At 39.3% G+C, this 15,697-nt stretch overlaps 2 protein-coding genes and 1 pseudogene across 16 annotated transcripts in view; 2 read left to right on the plus strand and 1 right to left on the minus strand.

Moving 5' to 3' along the window:
• HPS5 (HPS5 biogenesis of lysosomal organelles complex 2 subunit 2) overlaps positions 1 to 5,300 on the minus strand; it is a 37,086-nt gene extending 31,786 nt beyond the window's left edge. For 4 of the 13 annotated variants that reach the window (XM_059709086.1, XM_059709085.1, XM_059709087.1 and 1 more), the window contains exons 1-2: positions 4,928 to 5,084; positions 1,246 to 1,404 (exon numbers count right to left, since the gene is read on the minus strand). The gene's annotated coding sequence lies outside the window, so the exon portion shown is untranslated. The other 9 variants (XM_059709077.1, XM_059709082.1, XM_059709076.1 and 6 more) reach the window with 9 other exon arrangements.
• Positions 5,301 to 5,574: 274 nt separating this feature from the next.
• GTF2H1 (general transcription factor IIH subunit 1) overlaps positions 5,575 to 15,697 on the plus strand; it is a 34,175-nt gene continuing 24,052 nt past the window's right edge. Inside the window, exons 1-3 of one of the 3 annotated variants that reach the window (XM_059709090.1) lie at positions 5,575 to 5,715; positions 7,610 to 7,755; positions 13,016 to 13,184. In XM_059709090.1, coding sequence (XP_059565073.1) covers positions 13,031 to 13,184 — 154 coding nt within the window. In that variant the 5' untranslated portion in view covers positions 5,575 to 5,715; positions 7,610 to 7,755; positions 13,016 to 13,030. The remainder of the gene's footprint in view (positions 5,716 to 7,609; positions 7,756 to 13,015; positions 13,185 to 15,697) is intronic. The other 2 variants (XM_059709091.1, XM_059709089.1) reach the window with 2 other exon arrangements.
• On the plus strand, positions 9,238 to 11,382 carry LOC132241037 (UPF0690 protein C1orf52-like; annotated as a pseudogene).

Below are 15,697 nucleotides of genomic sequence, written 5' to 3' on the forward strand. Positions count from 1 at the left end.
CAGCACTCGTTTGACATGCATTTAATGAGTATGTAAAGAACACAGGAAAGACAGGGACAAGAATCCCTACTCTGGAGGTGTTCAGCCTTTAGGTGGAAAGAAAACACGCATAGGTAACATGCAAACATCAGCTTGTACTGCATCGTTTCCTGATTTTAAACTTCCCAGAGTAAGTCCAGATTCTCAAGGCCCTCCATAATCCTACCCCACTCATCTAACAGTGTGAGAAGGTAGAATGGACACTGCAGGATTTTTTTTTAAATATGTTTTTATTAATTTTAGAGAAGGAAGGCAGAGGGAGAGAAGGATAGAAACATCAATCAGCTCCTCCTGCATATACCCTACTGGGGATCGAGCCTGCAACCCCGGCATGTGCCCTGACCTCGAATCAAACCCTGACCTCCTGGTTCAGGGGTTGACACTCAACCACTGAGACACACCATCTGAGAAACACTGCAGGATTTAAGAGGAAAATTGGTCAAGCTCCTCTACGGTAAAATAGCAACCCTAGCTGCATTTAAGTTGTAAATCATCTTCTGTCTTTAAGTGTCTTTCATTAAAGGGCAACTTTCAAAGAAGGCCTCTAACTATAAATCCTTATCAGCAAATTCAATGGTTATCAGTCAACAATTTAATAGTGCTTAAAGGAATAGACCTTTGGATCTCTTTCTCCTGCCTATCAGGAGCTCATTAAGTATCTGCTGAATAAATGAACGCACCTACTAAGTAAGTGAGAAGTCAAGTGCAGGTAATTACAGCTTGAAGAGGAATAAGGACTTTAGTAAGAGACCTGATAGTGAGGTAGCAAATGCCAAATACCCAATGAGGACTTTGTAAACTAAAATAAGAGTTCTTAACTGTTCAACAACTCTCAAGTATACATTTTTGTCAAATTACATCAATTTCCAAAGAAAGGAAATAAATAAAAGTTAAGAAAAGTTGCCAAACCGGTTTGGCTCAGTGGATAGAGCGTCGGCCTGCGGACTGAAAGGTCCCAGGTTTGATTCCAGTCAAGGGCATGTACCTTGGTTGTGGGCACATCCCCAGTAGGAGGTGTGCAGGAGGCAGCTGGTCGATGTTTCTCTCTCATCGATGTTTCTAACTCTCTATCCCTCTCCCTTCCTCTCTGTAAAAAAATCAATAAAATATATTTTTAAAAAAAAGAAAGAAAAGTCTACCCCTTAATTTTAAATTTTCCCAATCCTTTGTTACCTGCCAAATTAAGAATATAAAGCAAATACTTACCCTGGCCGGGTAGCTCAGTTGGTTAGAGCGTCGTCCTGCTACGCCAAGGTTGTGGGTTCAATCCCTAGTCAGGGCATATACACAAATCAGTCAATGAATGCATAAATAAGTGGAACAACAAATCAATGTTGCTCCCTCGCTCTCGCTCCTTTCCTTTCTCTAAAATCAATGAATAAAAAAAATTTTTTAGAGAAACAATTGCTTATACTTGTTTTTTGATTGTTTACACTTTGTGTTTTTTCAGAGACACATAAATTCACTCATTCATTTACTCAACAAATATGTACCTAGCACAAACTATGTGCCAGGCATTGTTCTAGGTCCCAGGGACAACAAAAGAAGACAAAATAAAGTTTAACGCTCATGGAGCATACCTTCTAGTGACAAAGCACATACAAGCTTAAGATATTTTTATTGCATACACATAATATAGTCTTATGTTCTAGCAATAAGTATCTAGCATATGCTAGTAACATCTTGACCTCTGCAGGGAGAATAATATTCAAAAAAAGAAAAATCTTTAGGCATCCTATACGGGCATACTTCAAGATATTTCGGGTTTGGTTCCAGACCACCATAATAAAGTGAGTACAGCAATAAAATGAGTCATAATCTTTTTTACTGGTGTAAGGGCTTGTCTTCGATTTGTAAAAAAGCAACATCTGTGGAGCACAATAAAGCAAAGTGAGGTATGTCCATACTTAAAATATTTGAGAATTCCTGACCGAAGAAAAATCTTTTTTCCCCCACTAATACATTTTATTGAGTACTTAGTAAAATATGAGGCATAGCAGTGGGAACAGGACAAATAAAATACCAGAAATCAATAATTTTAAATTCAAATGGGAAAAAAAAAAGAACAAATCTCTCTCACATAAACACATCTCTCACAAGGACAACATAAGCAAAGTGCTATATTGGAACTTAAAAACCAGAGATAATCACGAGTTCAAAGGAACCATGGAAAACTTCCTAAGGGAAATAGCCCTGGTAGCTGAACAGGCTTTTATCAGAAGAAAATGGGTGAGGGTAGCAGGTGGGGCAGCAATAAGCAAAGATGTATAGAATATGTTTGGAGAATATAAATTTAATCTTTGGTTGAAACACAGGATCCAAGCAATGGAATAATGAAAGATAAAGCTGGAATAGCCATTCAAGCATAAGTTAGAAAACACTTTGAATCTCAAACCAAGGAACCTGAACAAATTTTAATTTGGAAGGAAATAAAGGTATTGGAAAATTTGTGTTGGATGATCACATAATTTCTGTGAAGTCCTGTGGGTAGATATGTGAGAAGGATGGATGGTGAGGAAGTAAAGATAACAATTACTAAATAAATCTGGTGGAAAGAAAACAAATTCTTGGCTTTCTGACCAGGCAAAACTCAAAACAGTTTAGGTACTAGCTAAAAGAAAAGAGTCTCTAAAATGAAAGGATCTGAAGATACAAGAAAAAGATAAAACCACAGTACAAGATCCTGAAAAAAGGACTGACATCAAGGCCACAGTATCGATCTCTTCTACTAGTGATCTTCAAACTGCAGCTGATAGGCCATTTGGCCTTGATCTCAGTGAAGAGAGAATGTCCTGGAAGTTATGATTTAATGGAGTAAAAAACCATTTTGCTCTTAAGACTTAGTGGAGATAAGGATGGAAAAGAAACAGCATAAGCAATATCAGTTCTCAAGAGCAGTTGTTGGGTGATAGTGTTAAGCCAAATCCAAATGTATACTTTTCTCTCTCCCTGAAATGACTCCTTTCCCTCCACACCTACTTATTCAAATACACCCAGCCTTTCAGGCTTAATATAAGTCCCACTTCCCAAAATTCTCAAGGTGGAAGAAGATTCAAAGTGCATAAACCCACCTAACTCAGAAATTAGTTGTAACCTGGACCTCTGAACATTTTCAGCACTGGAAAAGGAATGCTTCCTCTCTTGAAGCTGCCCATTCCACTTCTCCAGCTCTCAGTATTATAAGGTCTTTTTTTAAATATTGGGTTGAAACGTGAACACTTATAGCATTTACTAAATATTCCTAACTGTGGATTCTATAATTTATGGCAGTGGTTCTCAACCTTCCTAATGCCGCAACCCTTTAACACAGTTCCTCATGTTATGGTGACCCCCAATTTCATTATTACAAATTGAACATAATTAAAGCATAGTGATTAATCACAAAAACAATATGTAATTATATATGTGTTTTCCAATGGTCTTAGGCAACCCCTATGAAAGGGTCGTTCGACCCCCAAAGGGGTCGCGACCCACAAGTTGAGAACCGCTGGTTTATGGGAATAAGTTTATTCCTTCCAAAACAACCCTTCAGTATTTGAAAAGTGTTATCAGGTCTTCTAAATATTTAACATTCCCAGCTTTCCAGTCATTTCTTACATGACAATGTCCCAGTTCTTCTCTGTTCTGGTCAACCTTCTACACGGGCACTTTACCCGAAAATGTGTTGCCTAGAACTGAACATAATACTCCTTAAGTAGTTAGATAACAGAATAGAGTAGAAACACTAACCTACTTGATATGGACACTAAGTTTCTATCTTACTACCTAAAATAGCATCAGATGTGTTTTTAAAATTGCCATACCACACTTCGATTCAACAGAGCAAGTGGTCAACTACAACTCAAAGAAATTTTCACATAAAATGGTCAGTACCTACCTACACAGAGTAGAATTGAGCTCAAATTGAAAGCTGCTATTGATCAAATGTGACAATGGCTATAAAAAGTACCTAGAAATTGGAAAGCTCTGTACAAACAAGAACAGTAGAATGCTGATCATTGTTAAAGTTGGATGGCGTGTACATGAGGGTTCATTAAATTATCGTATTTTTATCTATGTGTGACATTTTCTGTTTAAGTTTTTTTTTAAAAAAAGCTCCATCTGAACCTTCATATAAACAGCTACCCTTCTTACAGAAACTATGATCTTAGCCCTATTTCTCCAGCTTCATCTTCCATCCTATCCTCTCTCCTCTTCTCCAACTACATGAAGCTATCTTTTGTTCCTCTTTCTCCCCGTCAACATTCTGTGCCTCCATAATTTTAATATTGGCTGTTTCTTGAATCTCCCTCCGTCAAACAAAATCCTATCTTCCTGGAAACCTAAGTTTAAATAGTTCTTCTGTTAAGTCTGTCGCACCTCCAGCCTAGCAAAAAAAAAAAAAAACTAAGCCAACAGAAGGGGATAATAAATGCTTACCAAAGTTAATGAAACAAATTCTTGAGGGGTTTGCTGGCCCAAGGTTACAGAGGTTTTAAAGGTGGAGGTGAGGCTAGAATCCACTTCTCCTGAGTCCAAAACCTAATCACCTTTCCATGTTGCTACAATCGAGTAGTAGGATCGAGAAAAAGTTCTCTCATCACCCTAGTGCTGTACTCACTTTGCTAATGAACCAGCGTTTGCTGCTCACACCAAATCCAAATCACAGCATCCTCTTTTTCGCATGGAAGAGGAGGCAAAAGAGAAGAAAGGAAGCAAACGTTAAAGTTATTGTTTGAAGGGAAAGGAGGAGATTTGGGTCTTCCCACCCAAGAAGTAACAATCAGAGAACTCTCCACCGCGGGCAGCAATAGCGACTCACTCATTCGCGCACTCGATGTGCCTCGTCCCCGCGGGGGAGACAGGCCCTGCCGACCAGAAAACCTCCCCGCCTAGCGGAACTACTAACTTTAACAGCTAAACTCTAATGCCGTCTTCATCTCTTAAGGGGAGGAGCCTCGGTAACCAATTTCCAAATCCAAGTCCCAGTCCTGCACCACTATCTCCAGGACAGTAGCCCCCAATTTGCAGCGGTTCACACCGTCCCTCCAGGCTGGGCGCCGGACACTCACCGAACACTGAGAGGCACGCAGGAGCTGGTCTCTCCCGTCGCCCCTCCCCTCACTCCTCCCCGCCCAGGCTTACGTCATCCCGGAGCGTCGAGGACTCGGGGACAGCGCAGTTAACGGTACTTCCTCGTCACGTGACGGGCTACGCCCCTGCTTCCGCGTGGTCCCTCCCCCTCAGTTCGCCATCGCAATTACGCTCTGTGCGGCCTGCAGTTAGTGGGCCGCTGCCGGCCGAAGAGAAAGCGCCGACCGGGACCGGAGGAACTCTAGGCCAAAGGGGTGAGCCAGCCAGGATTCCGGGACTCTTCCCCGCTGGAAGCCGGCGAGAGAAAATGAAACCAGGCGGGTTCCGGCGGGGGAGGGAGGGAACCAGCGGAAGGTGTCATGGCGGCCGTGCGCTGGGGTCACGTGCCCCGCCGGCCCGCCCTGGCACTTCCGGTCACGTGCCCTCAGAGTTCTCGCAGCCAGCGATGGAGGCGAGACCCCCCAGTAACAGAGGCGGTAGCGGAGGCTGCGGCGGCTACTGGGTTTCAGACTCTTCCCGGCAGCGTCGCTAAGAAGCGCAGCGGCACTCGACCGGACCCATCCCACTTTCTTACTCCCTGCCCAGGGCCGCAGCTCCCACCTGGTAAGTTTAGACCAAAGAATGGGAATGGGTGGGTGGGTGAGGAGCTGACAGGCCTGGGGGCCGCTGGACGGCGCGGATTCTGCCCCTTTTTCCTGTGTCCCTGTCGCCGTCCCTGCAACTCCCACGCTGCATTCCGGGCAGCCCGTTATTATCCTGAAGCGGGGAAGAAGCGACCCTTCATATACTTGCTGCAGGAAGCCTTCCCCTCTACTGAGAGCAGGGTCCAGAGCGTTCCCCCAAAGCCGGGGTCGGACGGCTCATGGGAATGAAGGACGTGGAGGCCTCTCCCTCGCAAGGGAACCCTTCCCGTTAGGAAACGTGCTGTTAAGTCTTTCGGTTTCTGTAAGAGAAAAAGCTCTCGCCTCGGTGCCTGCACGCTGTGCTTCGCCTGTCAGTCCTACCGCTTTGAAAGCCTTAACTCGTGTGCCAGCCCACACACCCCTCCCAGGTTTGGACTGGGCCCGGCTTGATCGTCTTAAAAATAGATCACCAACACATGGGGATATGTAATTATTGCCTAAAGAACGTTTATCTAGTTGACTCTCAAACATCCGTTTTAGGACCTGTGAAATGGGGAGAGGGAGAGAGACTTTTAAAAATTAACCTTTTCCCCATTAGAAGATCCGATTTTAAAACATACAAAAGCATAGTGCTTTGACTCCAAAAAGAAGTGGAACAATCCCTCCCCATGAAATCTTACCAGGAATCCTCATGTGTAAAGCAAAGTCAAAACTAGAACAGATGAAATGGAAATGTCACCGCAGGAGGGAAGATAACCTCTAGCATCAGGCCTACGGCTTTCAGAGGGACCGGGCTCTGGGGAGAACGTGTGCCTTTTAGCAGACCTGAATCCCGCATTTGGCAAGGAGGGAGGGAGAATTTGGGGCCAGTACACCTGTTAGCATTGCAGCAGATCGATGGGTGATACCGAGTCTCTTCTAGGTGGTATGAAATACATGTGGTAGTGCAAATGTAAAGACAGCTTTTTAAAAATACTAGGGAGGTGGGTGCAGAGAGACACGAGTCGGTTAAAAGCAGTGAACCAAATGATGGGCTCCAGTCAGTTATGCCTGCTTCCTGTGTGCACTGCCCTGGAGACATGTCTTCACCGACTGGTCTGTCCACCTTTCAGCCCTGTTTTCCTGTGCTGCTGGTTTTTCCCTACCATTGGAACGTTGCCAAGTGTACCTTCTGCTTTCCTAGCATTCTGACCACTTTTATCTCGGGGTTACTGCTGCTAGAGGCCTCTTGTGTACCTTTCCTCCTTCCTCTTTCCCTACCACCGCTGTGGCGGTGTCAGCCATCCAATAGACCCTCATTTCCCCACTGTGATTGCCAACCGATTGTTCTCTCCATTTTGGTATTGTCCTCTTGCATGCAGTATTTATGAGTTAATATGAGCACGTCTTTCCCTCTATCTTGCATTTCTCTGTAGCGTTTTCCTCCTCCTTCCTCTCCTTGTACTGTTGTAAGATAAAGTGCTCGGTCTTAAAATTGCTACATTAGTTATTCCCTCTTAATATCTGCTTTGTGTGTGTAACTATCCTTAAAACAATACATTTGGGTTACTCTTTACATACTTTCAAGGTCTTATTCCCTGTAATACTGAGTTGTTTAAAAAAGTTTGTTTTGCCTAATGACAAACAGTATTCCAAATCTCCATTTTGTATGCTGGCAGGTACAGCAGCTCTTTTAGAGGGTGATAGATAAGGAGTTTATATTTCACTTGTTACTTTTTTTTCCTTTTTTTTTTTTCTTCTTTTTTTTTTTTTTTTGCCCCATTTACCTCTGCCGTTGGAAAAGGGGATGTAGGTAATGGAAATATAGAGATGCAGTAATTTAAAGATTTCTGCTGAATATTTTCAATTTCTTCCTATCCCTGTTTTCTTATAAGCCAGTTATTGGAATCTATGAAGAATGGTCCTCTGATTTGTGAGAAGAAAGTAATAGTGCTTCCTGGAATTAGCCGCAGATGTATGTGCAAAGGTTTCTTGTGTCTTACCAAGATTGTATCCTTCTGTTAACAAAGATCTTAAGAAGGTATCGTAGATATTTATTAAACTCTTCCTATAGGCCAAAATAGGCTGCTGGGTGCTTGTATTGCACTGAACACAATATAGTAGTCTCTGCCCTTCTTTATGAAGTTTGCAGTGTGTCAAGGGGAGATCGACATTAAAATAATTACTTTAAAAATTAATAATAGTTGTGATAAGTGCTATAAAGAGAAGAATAGAAGACCTTGCCTAATAACTTTGAAGCTTAGAGTAGGGAAAAAATGAGTAAAAGTTAGTTAATGGGAAGGAAGGAGAATGTACAAAGGCTCAGAGCAAGGCATGTACATTTAGCTTCAGGCAAGTAAATATTTCACTGAAAATGAATTAATGACTTTACCGAAGGATCTTGCTATTTGACTCTTATAGAACTCTACTGGGAAGTTTTTGCTACTCAAGGAACTATCTTCAAGAAAAGTCTAGAAATCAGAAGTTACTGATACCCCTACTGGTTCTATTAAACTTCCTAAAATTGGTCCTAGCACAATTAAAGTTACTACAGATAACCAGGGAAATTTGATAAGCAAACTTTATTTTTAAAGTTCCCCCTTAGTGGATTTTCATATAAATGTTTTTTTAAAATATATATATTTATATTTTTTATTATTTCGGAGAGGAAGGAAGAGGGAGAGAGAAATAGAAACATCAGTGATGAGAGAGAATCATTGATTGGCTGTCTCCTGCATGCTTCCCACTGGGGATGGAGCCCACAACCTGGGCATGTACCCTTGACCGGAATCAAACCTGGGACCCTTTAGTCCGTAGGTTGACGCTCTACCCACTGAGACAAACTAGCTAAGGCTTCATATAAATGGTTTTACATGCTATATACAGGATGGGGCAACAGTTTGTTTACAGTTGTGCGTATGAAAAAGTTTATTATATTATTAATTATTGTATTAATTAATTTACATACGAACAACTGCAAAACTACTTTTGTCCCACGCTGTACATAAGAGGCTATGTTTTTCCCAATTGATTTAAAGTAGCTAATAAAGTCAATTCTATTCATCTAATTTTTCCTCCACTTCAGTTTCTCTCTTAACTCATCTTTTCTTCCATACCTTCCATCTCAGAAAAGTTTTTTTACCCCAAAGCTAATACTTATGTGTGCCTGTAGCCCAGTTAACTGGGGACTGGCTCTATCAACTGTCCTTGCTCACTGCTTTTCCTCCATATATGAACTTAAAATTATCTTACGGTTATCTGCTTATCCTCCCCATCTTTCTCAGATTTTAATTCATGTTTCCTAAAATTCAATTAGTATAATTTTACATAATACAGACAGGCTTATTAAAATGTTGATACTTAAGTGTTTATTAAAATGAATATTAGAAAATGAATATTAGAGTATTTAATGGTTCCATAGATGTTATAAATTTTCCTTATGGATTAAATTTTTAAAGCTAAGTAAAATAATTGATATACATATATTACAAAAATTGAAAATTGTTTTAATTCTTACCCATACTAAGACACCTAACACTTTTCCATGTTTCCTTAACAAACATATGGTTTGATAGGGATACACTCTTGCAAAGACATTTTTTTTCTGCAAAGACATTTTTAAAAACTACTTTTCTCATTATGAAATAATATATTATAGAAATCCAGAAAACAAAAGGTATCTTCAGATCGTCTGTAATCCTGTCACTGTAGGTAACCACTATTAAATTGGGTATATATCCATTCCTCTAATTCTAAATGTTCACAGAATAGCATAGTGGAACTCCAAGGTCAGTCTGACCCAGATTGAAACCCAGTTCTCCTACTCCTTGATGTATTGGGAAAATACCTTGATTTCTCAGACCCAGTTTCCTTTATCCACAGAATGGAACTAATAATAGCACCTGTCTCAGGATTGTTAACTGGGAACTGAATGAGATAACACCTATAAATAATTTAGTCCCAATACCTGGACATAGTAAGAATTCAGTAAAGCTTCTTGTTTGCTCGGGGCAAATTATGACACCTAGATGTGTTCGCTTCTCTAAAATTAGAAACTTCCCCTCCAGAGCTGGAAGAAGTAAATGTTTTAAAATTATATTTTAAATTGTTTCTTTGGGAATGAAAACTATTCATTACTTCAGAAATGGCATATATGTGGCATTTTTCATCCCTATCAATCATGGGATCTTTCCTCAGAGTCCTTTTTGGCCTCATATTCCAGACATTCACACTCAAGCCTCTAGCATTTGTGTTGGGTATTTAAGATTCCCAGGATTTAGGAGAAAGGTGGGAGGGCACCAGGCTGTTTCCTAGGTAACAAATTAGCCATATATACAAATGACTCTCAAAGATATGGAGAGCATTTGAAGACATTTGATTGTTAAAAGATGGAGAAAGTGGCATCTGAAATATTAAGTATTAAATTTTCACTTTTGGGTCGTGGCATATTGCTGTCATGGTAGCTGAGGAGAAGGACCCTCTGAGCTCTTTTGAGGCTTACAGAAGCAGCACCTCAAGCTTCTCTAACAAGGAGGAAAACAACCAGCTGGAGGAGACCAGTCCCAGGGCCCTGGATCCTGCAAAGGCAGTGGGTGGTTGTGGGAACAAGACAGAACAGTGGCTGCCAGGACCCATAAGCTATTCTGGAGCATGACTGGCCCAGCCTTTCTCTGCAGTCTGATCAACAGACTGGGAGAGGCAGTGTCAAGACACCTGAGAAGCCTCTAAAGGAATTCAAAATGTGGATGTCAAACTGCACCACCTTTGGAGACTTACACTACTGAGACGAAACCTCCCCACCCAGAGCTGGATATGGCAATAAAATGGTCTAACATTTATGAGGACAGTGGTGATGACATCCCAGGAAACAATAAGAAAGCTAGAAGGGAAAAGAGATAGAGGAGTCAGATTAAAAAGATGAACATACTTCTAAAAAGCATAAAATAGCCCTAGCCAGTTACTCAGTGGTTAGAGCAATGGTTCCCAACCTTTTTTTGGCCATGCCCCACCTAAGCATTTCTAAAATTCTGATATCCCTATGACATATAATTCTTATTATTCAAAAATTGAACTCCTATTCATGTGGAGGAAGCCTAAAAGGCCATTAACTTGATTTAAACAAGCTTCCAAAGAACATGGCACCCATGAAAGAGAAAAATAAAAGAACAAAAGGACAGTTGAAGTACTAAGGAAGAAATCACTAAGAAATTGTTAAAAAATAATAATAACATGAAATGATATGAAAAATAGCAATGTTTTAAAACATAATAGAGAACTGAAATACATAAATATATGTGTGTGTGTGTGTGTGTGTGTGTGTGTGTGTATGCTGTATATGAGGCCCCAAGAACCACAAGAAGTGCAAAAAATTCACTGTTAATAACTCATTCTCAAATTGCCCCCCTATGGGGCCTGTGCCCCACATTGTGAACCACTAGGTTAGAGTGTCGGCCTGCAGACCAAAGAATCCTAGGTTTGAGTCTGATTAAAGGCATGTACCTCAGTTGCAGACTCGATTCCCAGCCCCAGTCGGGGCACACATGGGAGGCAACCACATTGATGTTTCTCTCTGTCTCCCCACTCCCTCCTACTTTCTCTTAAAAAAAAAAAAAATCAATGGAGAGGGAAGGTAGAGAAGGGTTGGGGGTAAGGGGGAGAAATCAACCAAAGGACTTGTACGCATGCATATAAGCCTAAGCAATGGACACAGACACCAGGGAGTTGAGGGCATGAGTGGGGGATTGGGGGGCAATGAGGGGATGAGGACACATATGTAATACCTTAATAAAGAAAAAAAAGAAAACATCCACTTGTTATAATTTAAAAAAAATAATCAATGGGAAAAGTATTCTTGGGTGAGGATTAACCAAATAACTAACACAAGGTAGAAACAGGAGAACCAATAGAGAAGAAAAAGTAGAAAACAGCAAATGACAAGAATTTTTGCACTGTGAAACTTAATGAAATGGTTTTGTTTATTTGGAGGTTTGGGGGGGCAGAAAAGTTGATACTGTAAATTATTGTAAAGCATCATCTTCATGAAAGTGCATGTTAATCCTATATAATAAAAGCCTAATATGCAAATAGACTGACTGGCAGAATGACCAGTCACTGTGATGCTCACTGACCACCAGGGGGCAGACGCTCAACACAGGAGCTGCCCCCAGCCTTTTAGAATCTATAAAGTGATGCCAAATGTAGCAAATAAAAATACACAAAATTCAGTTAAGTTTGAATTTTAGACAACAAATAATTTAATAAATTTGATATTTGGGAAATAGTTTAGCTAAAAATTTGTTTATTTGAAAAGCAAATTTACCTGAGCATCTTATATTATATCTGACAGCCCTATTTCTCTGTTTTCTCTTTACAGCTGCTATTTTAATACTTTCCATTTAGTAATAAGAAAACAAGATTGTAGTCAGGAAGACAACCTTTGATTTGACTATTATAGTCCAAAATGCAGTGCCATTATCTGTAACATTTTGAATAATAAAAAGGAGAAAACATTTTTTGACTCGGTTTTACATTTTTCTTTTTTTTTTTTTTCTTTTTTTTAAAATATATTTTATTGATTTTTTACAGAGAAGAAGGGAGAGGGATAGTGAGTTAGAAACATCGATGAGAGAGATCAATCAGCTGCCTCGTGCACGCCCCCCACTGGGGATGTGCCCGCAACCAGGGTACATGCCCTTGACCGGAATCGAACCCGGGACCCTTGAGTCTGCAGGCCGACGCTCTATCCACTGAGCCAAACCAGTTCGGCAGGTTTTACATTTTTCAAGCATACGGGACAAAACCTAGACCAAGAATTAGGAAATGTGCATGTGGTTTCAGCTCTGGGAGTGGTTCTGGAATAGTCACAGAAAGCCTGTGGCCCTTAGTTGTTTCAGTTGAAACAATTTGAACTAAATATTTATTAGACTCCTGTGTAATTCTGAAGTTCTACAATTCTAAATATAGATTACATAAAAGACCACATTTGTAGTCAAATCATACATTTTAAGATTTTAAGACTATAACTGGGAAAAATAAAAATAATTTGAAAATACTCTGATTAGCATATGTGGGAGTGGTTTGAAAACTGCCAAATGTTATAAACTGTTAATGTAAATTCATACCTATGGTATGAAAAAAATTTTTATTTTAAGGAATAATGCCATATAATTGTATTTTCAACTTTGAATGAAGGAAGAGATTTCCCCCCCTCATTATTAGTTTAGGTTTTAGATTTGGAAGGGACTCTAGAAGTCAATAAATCAGGCCCTAACTGAGATGTGAACTCTTTTTGTCTCCATTAGCACCTTCTAGCCATCATGGCAACTTCATCTGAAGAAGTCTTGCTGATTGTAAAGAAGGTGCGTCAGAAGAAGCAGGATGGAGCTCTATACCTCATGGCAGAAAGAATTGCTTGGGCACCTGAAGGCAAAGATAGATTTACAATCAGCCATATGTATGGAGATATTAAGTGTAAGTCATATTTCTTAGTAATTTTAGAAGATTGCTTATAAAAATCTTTGTGGGCTTTTTATTTTAATGTCCAAAAAAAAAAATCAACCACATAAAAATAATTACAAAGTGGGATTACTGAATATATATTATTCTATAAACTGCCTTTTGCACTTAATAGAATGTGTATATATGTAAAACTTTACATCTGTAAATCTACCACATATAAAGATATCTGTATATCTTTTTTTTTTTAATATATTTTTATCGATTACAGAGAGGAAGGGAGAGAGAGAGAGAAACATCAATGATGTTTCTTGCATGTCCACACGGAATCAAGCCCACAATCTGGGCATGTGCCCTGACCAGGAATCGAACTGTGACCACCTGGTTCATAGGTCAATGCTCAACCTCTAAGCTACACCAGTTGGGCTATATAAACCTTCACCAAATGGATATACAATTATGTATTTAACTAGTCCTCTGTTGAAGGACATTTAGGAAGTTTCCAGAATTTTGTTGTTGCAAATAATGTTGTATAGATCTGTGTACTAATACCTTTGTGAGGTTGTATGTATGATGTATGGGATACATCTCTGCACTGGGTTTACTGGTTCAAATGGTTCATGCACTTAAAATGTTGATAGATGATACCAGATTGCCCTTTAATAAAATTGTATCATTTAAGCAAGTTGTCTAATTAATTTTTAGTTATGTGGCTATCGTCTGTTGAGAAGATATTCAATTTTATACTGACTATACATGAGAGAAATACAGAGCATATTATTTTTATTTTCTTTTTCTCTTTCCAAATTAGCAAGAATAACTTTGAAATATTACCCAAAAGGTTCCGTACTCAATGGCTCAATAATAATTAGGTTTAAAAACATCAAGCGAATCCTGAGATTTAGGACCTTTCCTCTGAAAGGGAGTTCTGTAGTTCACCTAGCTAAAGATCTTGTATAAGAGTGACTCCAAGGAAGTCTGGGCAACAAAGTCCTTGACAAATTGTGGTTATCTTAACTGTGACTATTAATACGGATTTATTTTTTTTTCCTGGATATAAAATTCTTCACCTGGATAAAATTTTGCGTAAATTTCAAGAAACATGACACCTCGAAAAATAGACAACCTTCAACTTAGAAGTGCTCAGTTTACAAATGTCCTTTGTGTATGAACAGTTGCCCAAGGATCTCTATTTGTTGCTGGAAATGGCCAAGATCTTCATCTTTCTCCATTGAAATAATTTAGAATCTTAATTTCAAAAGGAAATACTATGTAAAATCTATCATAATTCAGTAGTGCCTAAACTATCCAGTCTTTGTCCACTATCCTGGTAACGTCACTTCCTTATAAAACTTTGTTTCTGTGGAAAAATGCCTCATCAAGTTCCTGATAATAGTCTTACAACTATCATTTGTACTACAATAGACTCATAAATTAGGAACTTCCTGTATTAGCAGGCTAGCCCTTAATAGATTTGTAAAACATACTCATATCCCCAGTGTGCAATAAAGAATATGCCTACCTCCTATGTCTCCACAATTCTAGGCTATTGGGGAGGAGAACACATATCAAAACCTAGATCTGCACCAGATCATTTTTTCATTTTAAGGTGAATTATTGATAGAATGCCCATTTCTGAAACTATTGAAAGTTATCAATAATAGATTACTAAGGGGAAATTTAGCAGTTAATCTTGTTTAAAAAAAAAAAAAAACTTCAAAATTAGGCCTCTCAGAGGCAAGAGCTAAGCTAGAGCAAGGATAAAGCCGTGACTGAGAAAAGCGTAGGGGTGATTTATTTGGAGGAATTGGATACTGGGACAGGCTGGCTGACAGTGTAAATTGTTTCATATTGCTGCTGCTGACGTTAAGATATTTCATCTGAACTGTTGGTCTGGAAGCAGCATCTTCATTGAAAAAAATTGGTTAGGGCTGAGAATTCTAGGCAGCATATTCATACTACCATGAGTCACCCATTTAGAAAATTTTAAAGAATGGTACAACATATACGATATAACATATCCCACCTAAATAGTACAGTTATTGTCCTAGCCAGATTGGCTCAGTGGATAGAGCCTACAGACTGAGCGTAGGGAGCTGCAGGCTTGATCCTGGAGCCGTGTGTGAGAGGCAACCAATCGATGTGTCTCTTTCACATCAATCTTTCTCTGTCTCTTCCACTCTCTCTAAAAATCAATGGAAAAATATCCTCCATGGATGAGGATTAACAAAAAAGTACAGTTACTAGTTTGCCATATTTGCTTTATTGTTTATGTATACTTTGGCTGCTTCTAATATCACACCACAAAAATTTTAATATTCAGGCCATTTTATATTTCCCCTATTGTCCCAGTAGGGACAATAATGTTTTTAGAAATGTGATTTTTTAAACCAATATTCAATCTAGATTCATGTATATAATTATAGTTCTTATATCCATATACACACACACATATATTTTCCTATATTATCTAGATATGTATATTATTGATTTATTGATTTCAGGGAAGAGGGAGTGAGAGATAGAAA

This window comes from Myotis daubentonii, chromosome 9 (genome assembly GCF_963259705.1).
Source record: "Myotis daubentonii chromosome 9, mMyoDau2.1, whole genome shotgun sequence".
Classification (NCBI taxonomy): domain Eukaryota; kingdom Metazoa; phylum Chordata; class Mammalia; order Chiroptera; family Vespertilionidae; genus Myotis; species Myotis daubentonii.